The sequence below is a fragment of the Engraulis encrasicolus genome, chromosome 3, assembly GCF_034702125.1.
Source record: "Engraulis encrasicolus isolate BLACKSEA-1 chromosome 3, IST_EnEncr_1.0, whole genome shotgun sequence".
NCBI lineage: Eukaryota > Metazoa > Chordata > Actinopteri > Clupeiformes > Engraulidae > Engraulis > Engraulis encrasicolus.
The window spans coordinates 44876083-44893399 of NC_085859.1; the positions used below are offsets into that span (position 1 = coordinate 44876083).

The 17317-nt window shown below is 39.5% G+C and overlaps 1 protein-coding gene across 1 annotated transcript in view; it reads left to right on the forward strand.

The window, feature by feature from the left end:
• LOC134445075 (uncharacterized) overlaps positions 1–17317 on the forward strand; it is a 34309-nt gene that overhangs the window by 819 nt on the left and 16173 nt on the right. Inside the window, exons 2-12 of the mRNA XM_063194190.1 lie at positions 492–752; positions 1529–1807; positions 4208–4492; positions 4760–4867; positions 5874–5924; positions 8050–8118; positions 11971–12237; positions 12875–12966; positions 13782–13968; positions 14210–14497; positions 15009–15119. Of these exons, the coding sequence (XP_063050260.1) occupies positions 492–752; positions 1529–1807; positions 4208–4492; positions 4760–4867; positions 5874–5924; positions 8050–8118; positions 11971–12237; positions 12875–12966; positions 13782–13968; positions 14210–14497; positions 15009–15119 (1998 nt within the window). The remainder of the gene's footprint in view (positions 1–491; positions 753–1528; positions 1808–4207; positions 4493–4759; positions 4868–5873; positions 5925–8049; positions 8119–11970; positions 12238–12874; positions 12967–13781; positions 13969–14209; positions 14498–15008; positions 15120–17317) is intronic.

The following is a 17317-nucleotide window of genomic DNA, read 5'->3' on the forward strand; positions in this document are numbered from 1 at the left end:
TCCAGGGGTGTGTTTCTCGAAAGCGTAGTTGTTAGCTAGTCAGCAACTTGGGTAGTTGGCAATGGGAAATTGCATTGCAAACAACAAAGTCGCTAATGAAGTTAGCAATGATGGTTTCGAGAAATGCACTCCAAATGGTGTCTTTATATCTTTCAGATATTTTTGTCTTCCAGCGAGCATCGGGATGTGAACTATTGAACGACAGTCAGCCTGGGGGTCTAATATCAAGAGATGCTTACAACGGGGAGAGTGGAGACGCTCGCCATTACAACCCAGAGCTTAACCCCTTAAGACACGGCATTATAAATGAGCTGTTTCCAGGATGGCAATGACCAAGTTGTAATGTATTACTAAAGGCCCCATGCACTGTCATAGTAATGTTGTACTATAGTAGTTCACTTTCAATGTCTATTACAGCGTGCCACAGGAGGTACGGCGCGCATTAAGGGGCTACCACTCTTCACACTGACCGCGTGTTTTTTTTTTCCCAGGTTCTCATTCCCTGTGGATGATGGTCACCTACATCAAAGGAGACACTCCCTTCCCAGAACTCAGTGCTATAGCCTTGCTGGATGACATTCAAATTGGATACTATGACATAATTGACAATGAGCTTATGTATAAAGGGCCAAACATCTCAGACACACCAGACACATCTGATATCAATTACGTTGGAAATTTTATTGGATACATTTATGGACGCATGAGGGACAGAGCAGACTACCTCAGGAATTACTTGAACCACACAAACAGTGAGTCGGTGCCCAAGATTTGCTCCTTCAATGATAATGAGACTGGTTAATGTGACATGACTGTAACTAATGCCGTTTTGATATTCCTTTAACCTTCACACAAAACGTATTATATGGAACAAAGTAGCACAGTATACAGTGAGTACGTTCCAATATGCGATCTTCCGTCCTCCACTTGTGCTTGTGGCCTACCAGGAAGTAATATGTCGTGATGACATCACTGACAACAGCATTATATTTCAATATCTCGCAAAAGCTCAATTGTAAAGTCATTTTCTCATTTGCAAACGGGATGGTAACTGAACAATAGTCCCCCAAAAATTCTTGTGGCTTGGCTGACAGTGGGGAAAATTAATCGTTTTCTCCACGGAGGAAGGGCATCAGCAAAACGTGAGGCCACAAGCCCAAGTGCAGGACGCAAGGTCGCATATTGGAACTCAACGCACCCACAATGTGTGTGATGAAAGCCCAAAGAAGGATCGCCTACTCCCTACCCTCTCTTTACAAAGTTTTTTCACTTCGTTCAGGTTGAGTCATCAGGTCATGGGCAAAATTAAATGGTAGCACTTAGCTCATAAAATCTGGAATGTCTTTTGTTTCTGAAATTCCTCAATTGGCCAATCCAGGGGTGTGATATCGAAAGCGTAGTTGTTAGCTAGTCAGCAACTTGGGTAGTTGGCAATGGGAAATTGCATTGCAAACAACAAAGTCGCTAATGAAGTTAGCAATGATGGTTTCGAGAAATGCACTCCAAATGGTGTCTTTATATCTTTCAGATATTTTTGTCTTCCAGCGAGCATCGGGATGTGAACTATTGAACGACAGTCAGCCTGGGGGTCTAATATCAAGAGATGCTTACAACGGGGAGAGTGGAGACGCTCGTCATTACAACCCAGAGCTTAACACTCTTCACACTGACCGCGTGTGGCCAGCTGCTGTGGACAGCAATTGGCCTGACAACTTCCATTTCATGTACGAGTACATTTACCACCCCAACTGCATCAGCATGCTGCAGAAACATCTTAAGAGGGAAAGACATCGGGTTCTCAAAACAGGTACATTTGTCAAACACTGAAGGTCTCTATACAGGCAGAGAGTGTTTATGGGTAGTACGAGAGAGGAATCTTGCGACTTTTTCCGGGTGGTACTGTCCACTAAGTGGCGCCATCCAGACAGCGCAGAGGAGCGCCAAGGAGCGCAGAGGCTGTTGAAATGAATGGGGTCCCATGGAGCTCAACCACGATGCTGCCATTGCTTTGGGAGAGAATTGGTATCATCGTTTCATTTTATTTTTCCAAAAGGCAGGATTGATTATCCTTTCAAACAGCACTTAATTTGAATGTTTAAACTCGCTGGATCTTTGTAAAATACGTCTTTATTGTCAGTATGACATCACGAGTGGCTTCACACACTGCGTTTGGATTGGTCGGCCGGCTGCATTGCTGTGATCACGACGGCCGTAAAGCAATTTTGTTAGCAAGATGCTAGCGGAGCCTGACTCATAAATGCCAAAGCTGTAGGAAATCAGGACATAACTCCCAGGTTATTGTATATTTAATTGAATTCCACATTGGTTTCTCAGAACTTACAGTAATATTATCAAGTTTCAGCCGACAGCGAGCACAATTGTCAGTTATTAGCGCCAGCCTTATGACCTCTGCTGTCTCGACAGCGCTCCCTAGGTGAACTGCAGGCACGGGTTGGAGGGCGAGATTCAACACTGTGGGCTATGGGGCGCCGTTTGTAAAGCTGACTGTGCTGAAAAATTCAGCAACATTTTGTCACATTTAGCTTAAAACAGTGTTATAAAAATTGTATGAATTTTTCAGACTCCCCTTTTTACACATTTAGAACAATAAATGTTAAATCTAAATAATGTATCCAAATGTTAAATATAAATGTAAATAATATATAAAAAAGTTAAATCTAAATGTCAACTCTAAATAATGAATCTAAATCTAAATATTAAATATAAATCTTAAATCTAAATGTTAAATCTAAATCTAAATGTTAAATCTAAATATTAAATCTAAATGTTTAATCTAAATGTTAAATCTAAATCTAAATGTTAAATCTAAATCTAAATGTTAAATCTAAATATTAAATCTAAATGTTTAATCTAAATCTAAATAATAGGCCTATATCTAAACATTAAATCTAAATGTCAAATCTAAATAATAAATCTAAATGTTGAATATAAACTTAAATCTAAATGTGAAATCTAAATCTAAATGTTAAATCTAAATGTTAAATCGTAACCTAAATGTTAAATCTAAATGTAAAATCTAAATATTAATATTTAGATTTGACATTTAGATTTAACATAGATAAGTTAAGTTACAAACACAAAAATGTTCAATCTAAATATTAAATCTAAATGATGAATCTAAATATTAACATTTAGATTTAACATTTAGGTTTACCATTTAGATTTAACATTTAGATTTAACATTCAGGTTTAGATTTAACATTTAGATTTAAATTCCACATTTAGATTTAGGTTTATATTTAACATTTAAATTTAGATGTATTATTTAGATTTGACATTTAGATTTAATATTTAGATATATTATTTAGATTTAGATTTAACATTTAGATATAAAATGTATATTTAACATTTAGATTCAACATTTATATTTAGATTTAATATTTAGATTTAACATTTATATTTAACATTTAGATTTAATATTTAGATTTAAGATTTATATATTACATTTAGATTTAGATTTATTATTTAGATTTGACATTTAGATTGAACATTTTTATATATTATTTAGATTTAGATTTAACATTTAGATACATTATTTAGATTTAACATTCATTGTTCTAAATGTGCAAAAAGGGGAGTCTGAAAAATTCACACCGTTTTAAAAACACTGTTTTAAGCTAAATGTGACAAAATGTTGATGTAATTTCAGCTAAATGTGACAAAATGTTGCTGAAAGTTTCAGCACAATCAGCTTTACAAACGGCGCTCCATAGTAGGCCTATGTAAACCCACTGTGATACAGGCGTCAAGTTGTGGTTGAAAAAAACAACAAAAAAGTAAACTCACTCGAGGGTGGCTTGAGTAATAAAAATGCAAGTGTAATGGATGATGTGCCGACTATTGGTCTATTACCTGTGTTTAAAAAGCAAACAAACAAACAAACAAACAAACAAAATAATGAAAGGCGGCAAACAGTAGGCTATTCCATCACCCTCGTAAAGCTGAAAAAATACATACATTTTTTCAGGGATAGTTTAATTCAAATGATTTCATTTGTCTGAAACCATGATGTAAGGCTGCATTAATTCGGATTTGTAGCCAAATGATACATCTCTTTAATAATCATTGTCAATACTGAATTTGAAGAATAATTTATTGTTCATTTGACAGTTTCTGGAAATGGAACTTGTTGCATGTTACATTTGTAATATGCACGATGACATCTATGTATCTTTGACACATTCAGTGAAGCCCAGAGTCAGACTCCTCCAAAAACAAGGTCCAGACTCCTCAGTTCGTCTGACCTGCCTGGCCACTGGCTTGTACCCCCGTCACATCAACCTGACCCTGCTCAGAGATGGCCAGCCTGTGCCTGACCACCAGATCACTGGGGGGGAGCTGCTACCTAATGGAGATGAGACGTACCAGATGAGGAAGAGCCTGGAGGTCAGCACAGAGGAGCTACAGCAGCATCACTACACCTGCACAGCTCAACACCTCAGCCTGGACAACAAACTGGACACAAACTTGGGTATTACTAAACTTAACTACTATTATGAATGCTGGCTTTTACAACATCTCAGAATATCTGTCAATCACAATGGGGAAAAAAAGGACAAGCTTTGACAGATTTTGAGTAGGCTATTCATGCATCCTCTTGTTAACGCGGTTTGGTTTCCATCGTGTACATTGGCTTTGGTTAGAGTGGTGGACATTGTGTGCTTTGATGGGAGGTATTATGTACAAATAATACATTCTTTCTATTTCATGAAGTGCCATTTTCTTCACTTTTTCACAGAGCTTAATTGGGACTCAGTAACCACCTCTATAGTGTCCACTGTCATAGCTGTGTTTGGGTGCCTGCTCGGAGGTGCTATCGTCTTCATCATGTGGAGGAAACTCAAAGGTATAAGATACTTGTTCACCTGATATGTGCAATTCAGAACGGACATGTTTTAAATGTTGAAGCGTAATTTTAGTAGATTATTTCCTAAATTGATGCTCCAACTTTGGTCTCTTTCAAGAATATTTACTAAGAAAAAGAACTAATTACTGGCCTGAAGCTGAAATACTGATAATTCAAAATGGCAGATTTACATGAAAGGCTCCACCTGTTGTATGAAAGGTGTAACTTGTGTATGGGACGCCTTTTACTTTACATTGCACTTACCTGATGCTTTCATCCAAAGCGACTTACAGTTATTAACAGAGTCTTGGTTACAGTCCCTATAGGCAGAGCAATGGGGGTTAATCTGCCTTGCTCAATGGCACTTCCGAAATCGATGGAGGTGTAGGTTAAGGGTGGGATTTGAACCAGCAACCCTCTTATCATAATACCACTCTCCCTAACCATTACGCCATGGCATATTGGTTAGGAATGGAAGTGGAATGGAATGGAAATAAACTAATATAGTAGATAATCAATGGGCCTTTAAAGGTTACTCAACTATGTTGATAGGTGAGAGTCACAAGATCTTTTGCCTTGAAATAGTTTCACTGTATTGTAGTAGGGCACTAAAATATACCGACTGTAATGGGGTAATGTGGTGAGGCTGTTATGGCATTGGAGTTTGATTCCTGTACCAATACAATATTACTTGTGTACCCCCCAGGGGCGTAGCAGTAAATATTGAGGCCTATAGGACATCCCCCCCGCCCCCCCAGCCATATATCTTCATAAATCGAACTGTGTGTGGGCCCACTAAATACATGGGGCCCTGGTGCCTCAGTCACACTACCCCCTTGATAGACATCCCTGGTACCCCCACCCCCACCCATACAGCACAAATACAGCACCAAATGCATGCATGTATTTGCATGTGCACATGTGCAAGTCGACCTAGAGTGGTTAAGTGTTTCTGTGTTCAATATCCTAAAACTATATGCATGTCTGTGATGTGTCAATGCAACAGGTGTGAGCTCCCAGACATCTGTAAAAGCCTACTCTACAACTTCTACAACAAGTAAGTATTATTTAGAGGAAGTAAAGAACACTCCAGCAAATTCACTTGAACACCACCACCATGTGCTGTCAAAAACACTCTAACTTGAATTTACAGTCCTCCATTGTTCAAATCATGATTTATAATGTTGAAAGTGTACTGAGTTGCTTTTTTTGTGCAGGTACAGATGACGGATGAAGGCATCACATCAGGGAGGGCAAAGGCATGGGGAGAAAAGACTGAATGAATGACCAAAAGTCTACCTAAATTAGTAGAATATTGAGGAAAACATGTTCTACTCAGGCAGAAATGGTTATGCTCTGTTCAAAAATAGCGCTTTTGCATAGCCAGGCCACACCCTCCTAGTGTTGCTTCTAGTCAGGTCAAGAGCAATGTAAATATCGCTTCTGATCTCCCGAAAAATAGGGAGCTCCACCCACTTTGTCGGAAACCAGTCGACCAGTAACAAACCAAGGGAGGCGGGTCAACCATGCCATTTGGGAAAAGTTAATTGGTCATACCAAGCCTCGAAGAGATTTGAAAGTCGATGATAATCAGGCTAGCTTTTGCACACAGTGTGGGAGATCTACACTACATTACCAAAAGTATTCACTATCCTACCTTGACTGGCATGCTATGCATTTAACTGCCATCCCATTACTAATACATAGGGATTACCGATAATATGATATCGGTGGACAGCCTTCACAGATGAGTTGAAGCTAATCTGCAAAAGGGGGAGCGATATCATACTGGAATCCATATACCGGTATAACCATATTGCTATGGTTTAGGAATGGGATGGCAATTAAGTTCATATATGTGGGTCAAGGCATGTGACTGGGGAAATGAGGGCAGTCATGGGTAAGCGGTTAGGCTGTCAGACTTGAAGCCCAAAGGTTGCCAGATCGACCCCCGATAGGCCTACGCCAGTTTGGTGGGGGGAGAAGGCCTAATTAACCACTCCTCCATCCTCCTCCATGACTGAGGTACCTTGAGCATGGTACCGTGCCGCCACACTGCTCCTTTGGGGCTCCATTGGGGCTGTCCCCTTGCACGGGTGAGGCATAAATGCAATTTCATACTGTGCACTTGTGTGCTGTGGAGTGTTGTATCACAATGTGACCATGGGAGTTGGAGTTTCCAAGGTGGGCTTTCACTTTCACTATTGGTAATATAAGTTTGTAGTATGGTCACATAGGCAATGTGTTCAAAATTGCAAAATTATTATTGTATCATTTGCACTTTTTTGCTGTTTTGTTCTGCATGTTACAGTTTCCCCTGAGTTACAGCCTTTAATTTGCTTTAAAGTTTAAACTGTGTTATGTGTCTGATGATTTTCCACTGTGCCTATCCAGGACCTTGATTGAGAATGGTCATGAACAATGGGCATTCAATAAAAATGCTTTGTGAGAACCTCATGTGAATATTGAGCTATTCATCATTTAAGCCTATATTCCTCCTTATAGTGAGATCAATTAATAAAGAACTTACTAGGCCTATATCTGACGGCACACTGTGTACATGCAGCAATGGTTCAAAATATTTTGTGATTTGGGGTAGATTAGATGGGGGGGGGGGGGGAGAGACAACAACTGAAGAATTTAGATAGTTTAGTAGGCTATCCACCATTTTTTTACTTTTGCATTTCATTATTGAAAGTGACTATTCAGAAGTCTTCTAATTGTGAATTCTTGCCATTAAAATATTTTGAGAATAGTCTACTTTGTACGGCTATGATGTGCATATTGCAATGAAATGCAATGGAATGCCCCATACAAAAATGCCCATTTCCCCAAATATTCTAAAATGAATTCACGCAATTGTGCAACAAAACTCTTCAACTCCACTATGCTCATGCATATCAAACCACTGCTTTTACTGATATGGCACGTTCTAATCTCATGTGGCTTTGGTCGTCTCTGGGCAGCAGGGCATGTGAGGCAGTTTTCAGGAAGGACGCACGCTTGTTGTAAAAGCGGAATGGCTGTTCAGCGAGAGCGAAAACTTCTAGCAGCGAAAAAGGAGAAGTTTGTTGACGGTCACGTTTGTGATCTAAAGAGAATGGCTTGGGGAAGATGAATTCGGTAACAAACCGCGGAAGGATGAGCAGCAACATCTCTGGGGTCCTATCAACTTTAAATAGCAAAGGAAAACATGAGGAAACTAATTGTTTTGTGCACTGCATTTGCTCTGTCGTACGCATACAGAACGGGTAAGTTTTGCGTAGACTATTAAATAGGCTGAGCTATGCCAGAGAATATCTGTTTAGCTTTTAGCTAATAGGAACCCTCTGTGTATTTATCTATGAATAACTGAGTTAAATAGTTATTAGACAGTGAAGTGTGATAACGTCAGTCTTTCAACATTCTGGGCGCGCGTGACAGATGGCACGCATAGAGCTCTACGCCCAGCACAACAGTCTTGCCTTCGATTCCCTTTCTCCTTCGACATACCGTTCAAGGCTGCCGTTTGCCTGTTAGATATTGGAGAATCGCATGCAACAGATTGGCCTAACAGTGTCCTTGCAATAATGCACAAGATGCGAAAAGAAAGTATCACGTAAAATGGCTAAACATCTTTGGGTTACCAATGCAACACTTGAGTGGTTTGATTTTGTTATATCAATGCAGATGGGCCCATTCCCTCTTTACCGAACAGACTTTTCTTCTACATCATCAACAACAACATTGCTATAATAGTTAAGTTACAGATTATGCCTTGGCCATTACAATTTTGCTGACACCAAGGTTAGGCTATAACAGAGGCTCTGCGCCAATCAAGGGGTTAACAACTTGGTGCTCACTTCTCTAACAGTTTCAAATGACAAGACCTGGCTTCAATAAAATATAACAGCAGGATTTCACTCTTCCACATCATCACAGTGACAAACATGCTGTACTATAATAGCCTATTGCACACAAAAGCAATCACCAAGGTCTGAAAAATATGTTGGACAATGAAGAGTTGACAGGAAGAGATATGGTTGTTGTGGGGTTGTAAAGGTACCCATGCCAGACTGTAAACAGGGTACCCACAGGCAGTTTGTTGTTAATGATAGGCCTATGGTATATTAGCACATTGGTTGTGGAGAGTTACTTGTACACAATCCCTGGTGCTGACAAAAACATACGTATTTGTGGAAAAAAAGGTTTGCACTACTGCTTTGCATTTTTTTCTTCTTTATGATATTTTTTTCCTTTTTATTCATTCATTGGCCAGCATGATGACGTTTCGACCTTGCAGTCTTCCTCAGATTCCTGGGAGGTGTGTGTAAACCTTTTTTTCCACAAATACATTAGCACATTGCACCACAGCTTTACCCATGCTGGAGGAAACATCTTAAAACAGAGCTAATAACTTATAGGGGCCTATAGTAAAAGGGCCGAGAGCAAGAGAGGTGGTGGCTAGTTAGCCTACATCACATGTGGTTGCGGTGGCTATGGCCCTATCCTGACCTTATAACCTTATGAACCCTCTTCCTCCTGCCCACAGAGCGAAACGGAAGCACCAATGTTTACCAACGTGGGTGTAACGGCTTGTTGCTGAAGCAATGGCCCACCATTTTGCAGAACAATTTCACACCTACCATACTGTAGCATATTTTTTTTAGATTAGATTAGATTCTTTATTGTCCCATTTGGTTTCACATCAGACTGTTCAGTTCCATCAGGTGAGATATTGTAGTACACATCTCATTTGCTAAACATATACGTTTAACTTTGTAGACACCATTTTCACACGTAGATACATAAACATCCTCAGACATTCACATACAATACATATACTCACATCTATTCATATACACTCCAATATACACTCTACATACCTAGACATTACATTCCTCTCCTCCTCAATCCATCCATTTTTGTATCATGTAAGATACAATATCACGATGGATGTCCTGTGAGGTTGGCCTACCCAAGAAAACTAGAAAGGATTATAATAGTTTTGGACGGTGTATCGAGTTGTGTATCGGCAGTGGTGGACAGTAACGAAGTAAATGTAATTCGTTACTGTACTTAAGTAACATTTTCATACTTTCATACTTTACTCAAGTATTTTTATTTGGTAAGACTTTATACTTTTACTTCACTACATTTCAAAGCAAAATTTAGTACTTTCACTTCGTTACATTTACAGAAACACTCGTTCCTTACTCGTTCCTTTTTTATTTAAGGCGATGCACGGCAGGAGAATTAATTAATTTTGAATGCTTGGTCAAATGAACGCTGGTGTGAAGAAAGTGAAACTGAATCCGATTGGCAGACTCAGAGATTCGCCATTGTGATTGGTTGTAATGTGTCACGTGACAACAAGCTCTACTGTACAGAATTAGTTTTAGAAGACAAGCAGAGACAAATCACTGATGTGTCCATTGCGACTTGCAAGACGAATTGAAATAAGAAGAAACGGTACTCACTAGTGACATGCGGAAGCACAGCAAAACAATAAAGCAGGCGACAATAACGTTGTATTAATCTGCATGTCGTATTCGTTGTCTGAGGGGGAGAGGTTTAGCTCGCAGGCTGCACTCGCCTGCCACTAAGACGAAATTTGTTAGATATAGGCTTCGCGTTTGAACTGAATAATCAGCGAATTGTTACTTAATGTACTGCTTATTTGACTTACTGTGCTATATCTGTGTTGTGGCTTACAACAGTCACATAATTGCCGTTTTTGTAGCGTGTTGGTTTCTTGAGTCAAGTACACAGGATGCCTAAACATGCTGCTCATTCCAAACCATCCAGCACAACTCCGGGATAGCCTTCTTTCCCCTCAGTACATTGCAGTATTTTCTGAAGTAGTTGGGGTAAACAACAGTAACAAAGTAAGACTTTGGCTAAATATAGGCCCAGTGATGTGCGCAGGCACAAAATGCTTTTTCATGATCAGACAGATAAATGTTCCAATGAAGTTGTATCAAGTAGGCTATTGCATCTAGCGAATACAGACCATTACAAGTATATGAAGATGTTCCTATCTTTAAAGGTAGCTTAGAATCGCAAGAAGTCTGTTTGTCCATACATAGGCCTAAGCCAACTTTAACATAACCAAACACATAATAATAATAATAATAATAATAATAATGATGAGAAGAAGAAGAAGAAGAAGAAGAAGAAGAAGAAGAAGACGTCTACCAAAACCATAATAATTATTATAACAAAAATTATACATAAAGTAGCCTACTTTATAGGCTACTCTAACTCCTTCCTGTCACAAATAAGTAGGCCTACTAGACTGTAGGCCTATGGCTGGGGGTAGTTGTTCTAATAGGCATATAATCAATTTCAGCCTAATCATTTTTAATATTAATGGCCCTTTCATTTGTCCTTTTGCATGTTAGGGTCAGTATTAAATGTTTAGAGAGGTAACAATGAACTTCTGATGCTATAACATCCATAGACTTAGGCCTACTCCACAGTGTTTCTGAGGCCTGTTATGGCCTAGTTCGAACATGTTGGTATAGCCTATGTAAGTCAGAGGATATTTGATTAGATATGACCAAACTAACTAGGCCTACAACACTTAAATATTAAAATTGCACCTAAGGCTTAATTTTTAAGTTTTTACTTTTAATACTTAAGTATTTTTGACGGCACATACTTTTGTACTTCTACTCAAGTAAAAAAGCGAGGTGAATACTTTTACTTTTACTTGAGTCGTTTTTGATGCAAGGTAACTGTACTTTTACTCAAGTACATAACTGGTGTACTTCGTCCACCACTGTGTATCGGTTGTGGTTGTAGTACAGTATGTGCAGGATACCTTGCTTTATTTGTCTGTATGCGCCCACTACATTGTGGCTGGAAATCCACACTGACCCGTCAGCATGCAATCTATTTAGTGTAAGAGTAATTTATTGTCAAACATATAACAGCATTACATAGTAGTTTTCAGAACCAATGTGCATTGAAAACTTTTGTGCTATGATACAGTACTGTTATTGATAAGCATGAAAGATACTAAACGTCTCTGGGCCTACTTGTGTGACTGTTCCCGTGAAAACATGCATGGTCTACAGTAATTTCATAATCAATGTGTTCAATTCCCCCTCCTTTCCCAGGGTCTCACTCCTTGTGGATGATGGCAACTTACATCAAAGGAAAGACACCATTCCCACAGTTCTCCGCTTTTGCGGTGCTGGACGATATTGTGTTTGGGCGCTATGACACCAACGAAGGCAAAGCAGTGCACATAAACCTCCACCTCACGGCCTCAACGGACGCCTTCGATGAGGACGACACGTCTTATGCAGCAGGGGTGATGCATTATGTACTGGACCGCATGAAAAGTCGAGTGTCGAGAATGAAGACCTTTTTCAATCACAGTGGTGAGTGGAAGGCTTACAGATATCGTGATGATATGTGATGCTAACTGATTAAAGCTTAAATATAATGTGCAAACAAGGTATGGGCTACTGCTATGTGACTTATGGGATGATATGTAGGTAATGTAGGCTATGGGGAATTCTATAAGCTCTAGAAAACTCTACAAACTATTAACACATATTTTGGGCCTACTACTAATCTTGTAAAATACTGCCAATATAATTACAAATCTAATAGAATCTAATAATGCTGAATCTAATGACATACTCAGGGCCGCTGACAGCTTTGATTGGGCCCAGGACAAAGTCATCTGAAAAGGCCCCCACTCAATGCATGCATTGTACTGAGGACCAGATTCAATTCAATTCATCCATTTCAATTCAATTCCCCTCTATCCCTGGGCCCTGGGCGGCTGACACCTTTTGCCCCCTCCTGTCAGCTTCCCTCCACATACTGTACCGCACTGAGGTGTAGGCATATGGTAGACACATAGCAGTGGGAGAATATAGAAATATTACACACCAACAAGTAAATTACAATTTACAGACAACCTGTTGTATCATACTTACTGTTTGTGCTTTTTAAGGAATAAACATTGTATAAATAAGTGCATTTTCTCTTCTCTTTTTTCTTTGAAAGAAATTTCTGTTCTTCAGAAGGCTGTGGGTTGCGAGCTACTAGACGATGATAAGCCAGGTATGATGATGACCAGGGATGCCTACAATGGAGAGGTGAGCTCAGCGCTTCCCCATCACTTAGTTACAGGAGGACATCTTGACAACAGAGCAGGGGTGCATTTCTCGAAAGTATTTTTGGTAGCCAGTTAGTTAACTTAAGCACCCTGCATTTCTTGAAACTGTAGTTGCTAGTTATGTTCGCTGCTTTGCTGTTTACAATGCAATTTCCCATTGGCAACTACTGAAGATGCTAACTGGCTAACAACCTCGATAGTTGCCAATGGGAAGTTGCATTACAACCAACAAGAATTTGGTCTCTATTACATTGCACGTATGAAACTGCATTACGTAGCCTTTCCAGTCATGCTAGCCGCATGTCTATGATAACCGGCTACCACCTACCCACCACCCTGACCAACAAATGTCCTGGTCAAAACACTGGCCATGTTTACATGGGTACTCTTCATTTAAATCGATTAAATATAATCACAACGAATGAATCAATACTATATAATCGGTTTAAATATTTTAATATTTGACTGTATACATGAGGCATATTTAATCAGTTTATGGGTCAGTTCAGAAGTCAGTGTTGCACAACAACAGCCAGTGCCACTATTGTATGGATTTTTTCTTTTTTTCTAAGAAGCATATTCATTGCAGCATATTAACCACCAATTACTAATTAATGTATGGGCATTACATGCTATTGTGCAACCTCATGTCTGAGCCCAAAAAAAACCCCCTTTTTGTCCCGTATGTCTACCTTTGTGTGTCCTTCTACATTTGATGAAGACTACCACATGCCCAAAAACGTCTTTTACCCTTAATCAGATTAAAACTGCCCATGTAAACGTGGTAATTTGCAGCCGCTGGTGAAGGACCACTACGATGGGAACAGCCTTCACATTGAATGGATGCTTCCACACCTGGAGGATAAAGGATGGACGCTGAACATGGACTTTCCCTTCCGATACAAAATGAATTACTATCCAAACTGCATTAAATACCTCCAGAAGCATCTGTGGAAAGAAAGAAACCGAGTGCTGAAAAAAGGTGAAGCGGTTTTCAGATTCATATACAGTAGGCTACAGCATGACTGCTATCGGGTATCTGACAAGGTCAGCAAGGTGTCAGATGTGACTCCAAGACCTGACTGTACATGTGTTAAACATGTTTAAAAAAACATTCAAGCAGTCAATTAACTAGAGTGCATTGCGTGGCAATTGCAATGCACTATGGGTTTTGGATTAAATAGTACAACTATAACTATACTTTTTCTTCTTGGGTCTCACAGTGAAGCCCAGAGTTCGGCTCCTCCAGAAGAGACTTCCAGACTCTGGAGGGGTCAGAGTGACCTGCCTGGCCACTGGCTTCTACCCCCGTCACATCAACCTGACCCTGCTCAGAGACGGCCAGCCTGTGCCTGACCACCAGATCACTGGGGGGGAGCTGCTACCTAATGGAGATGAGACGTACCAGATGAGGAAGAGCCTGGAGGTCAGCACAGAGGAGCTACAGCAGCACAACTTTACCTGCACAGCTCAACATCTCAGTCTGGATAACAGACTGGACATTGATTTAGGTACTGTAGTAGTATGCCATCTGTTCTCGTATAATTTCAATTCCAGTAGCCTCTTAGTGCAGATGGGGTCGCTGGCCGGGTCAATGAGGTTGGTGAGACATTAGCCATTACAATTTTGGTGACAGTAACGTTATAACATAGGCTCTGCGTTAAGGGGTTTAAATATCTTTAAAGGTACACTGTGCATGAAATGGTCAAAAAAGGTACTGTAACTATGCTGTTCATTGAAACTGGGTTGCCTATTGCCAAATTTTATCTTTTCATGAAAGTTTACTAAGTAATAAACTAACATTTTCTAGTATGGCCCAAGTGCAGTTACTTTTGCAACTAAAATGTCTGGAAAATGTATGGAAAGTGCAATTTTCCCTGTCATAATGCATATTTAGAAATTCATGGTGGTGGTAAGTATTAATGAAAAAGGTAACATTAGTGAATGGTTAGCATGGATTCTGGAAACTAAAAATCTTGCACAGTGTACCTTTAAAGTGTTCACTTTATTTGTTTTTGATAGAGCGTGAGTGGGCCTCAGGAAATGGCATGGAGTGCTCTGTGCTGGTGGCTGTGTTCGTGTGCCTGGCTGGAGCTGTGGTGGTCTTCATCAAATGTAGGAGGAAACACAAAGGTAAGAAAAAGACGGTATGTTATTGCACAAGGACACAGTACCAGACTATTAAAAAGATGAAAAAAATCTGCATACTAAAAGATAATGCGGAATTAATATGTTATGTAAAAGATCGATCATAATATAAGCTAGCCATTACATTTCAAAGTTAAAAAAAACTCTTGTCTTTGCGAATGGTAAGGGCAGTCACTGAAGTATGAAGACAATGTTTTTAAAACCATTAAACAAGACTGAAAACACTTCACTTGGTTGGCGTTCTAACAAAGATCTTGACCTTCAAAATGGAGCATGGAGATGGGGAGAATCTATACATTGCTTAATAGCAAGAGTGATGTCATGGGACCTACCATTGTTTCATTGTTTCATGTTGACGCCATGTTGGAAAAAGTCCAAACAAGTCTCTTGATGAACCATAAACAACACTACACAATACCAATGTTTCTGGTTCATTTTCGTTAGTCTTTATTGGACTTTTGGAAAATGTAATACTGAAAGAATCTTTGGTACTTTGTGGGGAAAAAATCCCTGAGAGAAATACCATAGGGGTGTTACTGACTTTATAATCGAGAAGTCTCCTCACCATCGAGAGTAAAGGACGGACTTCCCCTTCTTAACAAAAAGTAATTAACGTGTTATCACTGTATCGTTAGAAGTACTATATGAGAATGAAACCAGTAGGCCTACTGTAGAACAATGCAGAGGTATTGTACAAAAAACCCACGTGTAATGGGATTCATACAGTTGAGGGCGATATTAATAGCCCCCTCCTGAAATTAGACATTTCTCTTGATTTCTCAGTAAGAATGACCATTATTAACCGTTTCTGTTATTCTGGAAACAAATACACTGGTGGAGATAATGTTCAATGAGTTGAATTTGGATTTTTGTATTGTTACGATGAGTTTAAACAAAAAAGGGCAAAAATGACAAGGACAAAATTATTAGCCCCCTGATCATTAATAGTCAATATGGTGCCATTTATGAACCAAAACTGACAACAGGCTCTGATAAGTTGCTACCTAGGTTGGCACAGGCCCCACTAGGGATTCACTGTTAAGTGTTCTAGCTGGTCCAAATCACATGGATGCTGATCATAGACATTAACCACAGACTCTCAGTGGGATTGAGGACTGGACTATGAGTGGGTGATTCCAATATCATGGTTTTAGTGTCCTTGAAGAACCTCTGAACTAATCTAAATGTACAGCTCCAGGCCTTTGTATTAGAATACCATGAAAAAGTTGATTTATTTCCATAATTCCATCAATAATGTTAAACTGTCATGGATTGTAGATTCATGGCCCAGTATTTTAACTATTCCAATCATTATTTTTTTTCTTTTTATATACGTTGGCCTTCCAGCTCAAAAAACCCATGAATTGGGGAATTCGCATTATTAGAATATTGTTATAAAATCACATTTTTCTTCATCAAAATTTGGGTCACATCAAATCAGTTGAAATTTGGTACTTTCTACATAACATGCAATGGTCAATACTTGGTTAGGACATTCTCTGTCATCATAATGGCCATGATGCGTTTAAGATTGAAGTCAATGGCAAAAACAGTGCATGGGAGTTATGGAAGCCCAGATATCCTTGATGCTTTGCTGTCAGCTGTTCTTGTTTGTTGACCTGGTGCCCCACCTCAACAGAAATTAAACCCCATTCATTTTCAATGGGGTTTCATTTCTGGTTATTTAGAATTAAACTGGTGAATTAGCGCCAAAACGTGGCATGGAAATCTACAGGGTATATTGAAGAGTGAAGTGTGGGGTACCAGGTCAACAAACTGTGGAAACTGCTTAGCCTCATTAGACCAAAGAAGCATTGGACACCTGCCTAGATGATTGTTATTGACCTGGCCTCACCTGGGGTCCCCCCCCCCAAGAAAGACAGTTGTTAGGGCTTGTCATCATATTGGGCTTTGGGGCCATCATCACTGAAGAACCCCTTTACTAAAGGCAGTGCATACCAGAGTGTTATTGAGCTTTGCCTGTGAACATTTGAAAGTCAAAAATGAGTTTTGAACGTCTCTGCTTTCATCTGATGATATTCAATTGGACCTGCTTTGATGCATGGATTCTGCTTCTGTCAGGTGAAGAAAGGGATAGGCCTTGAATCGTTATAAGATGGTTTCCACAATTAAACATGGTGGTGGATGCATCATTCTGTGGCAGCCTCAGCCACAGGAAACCT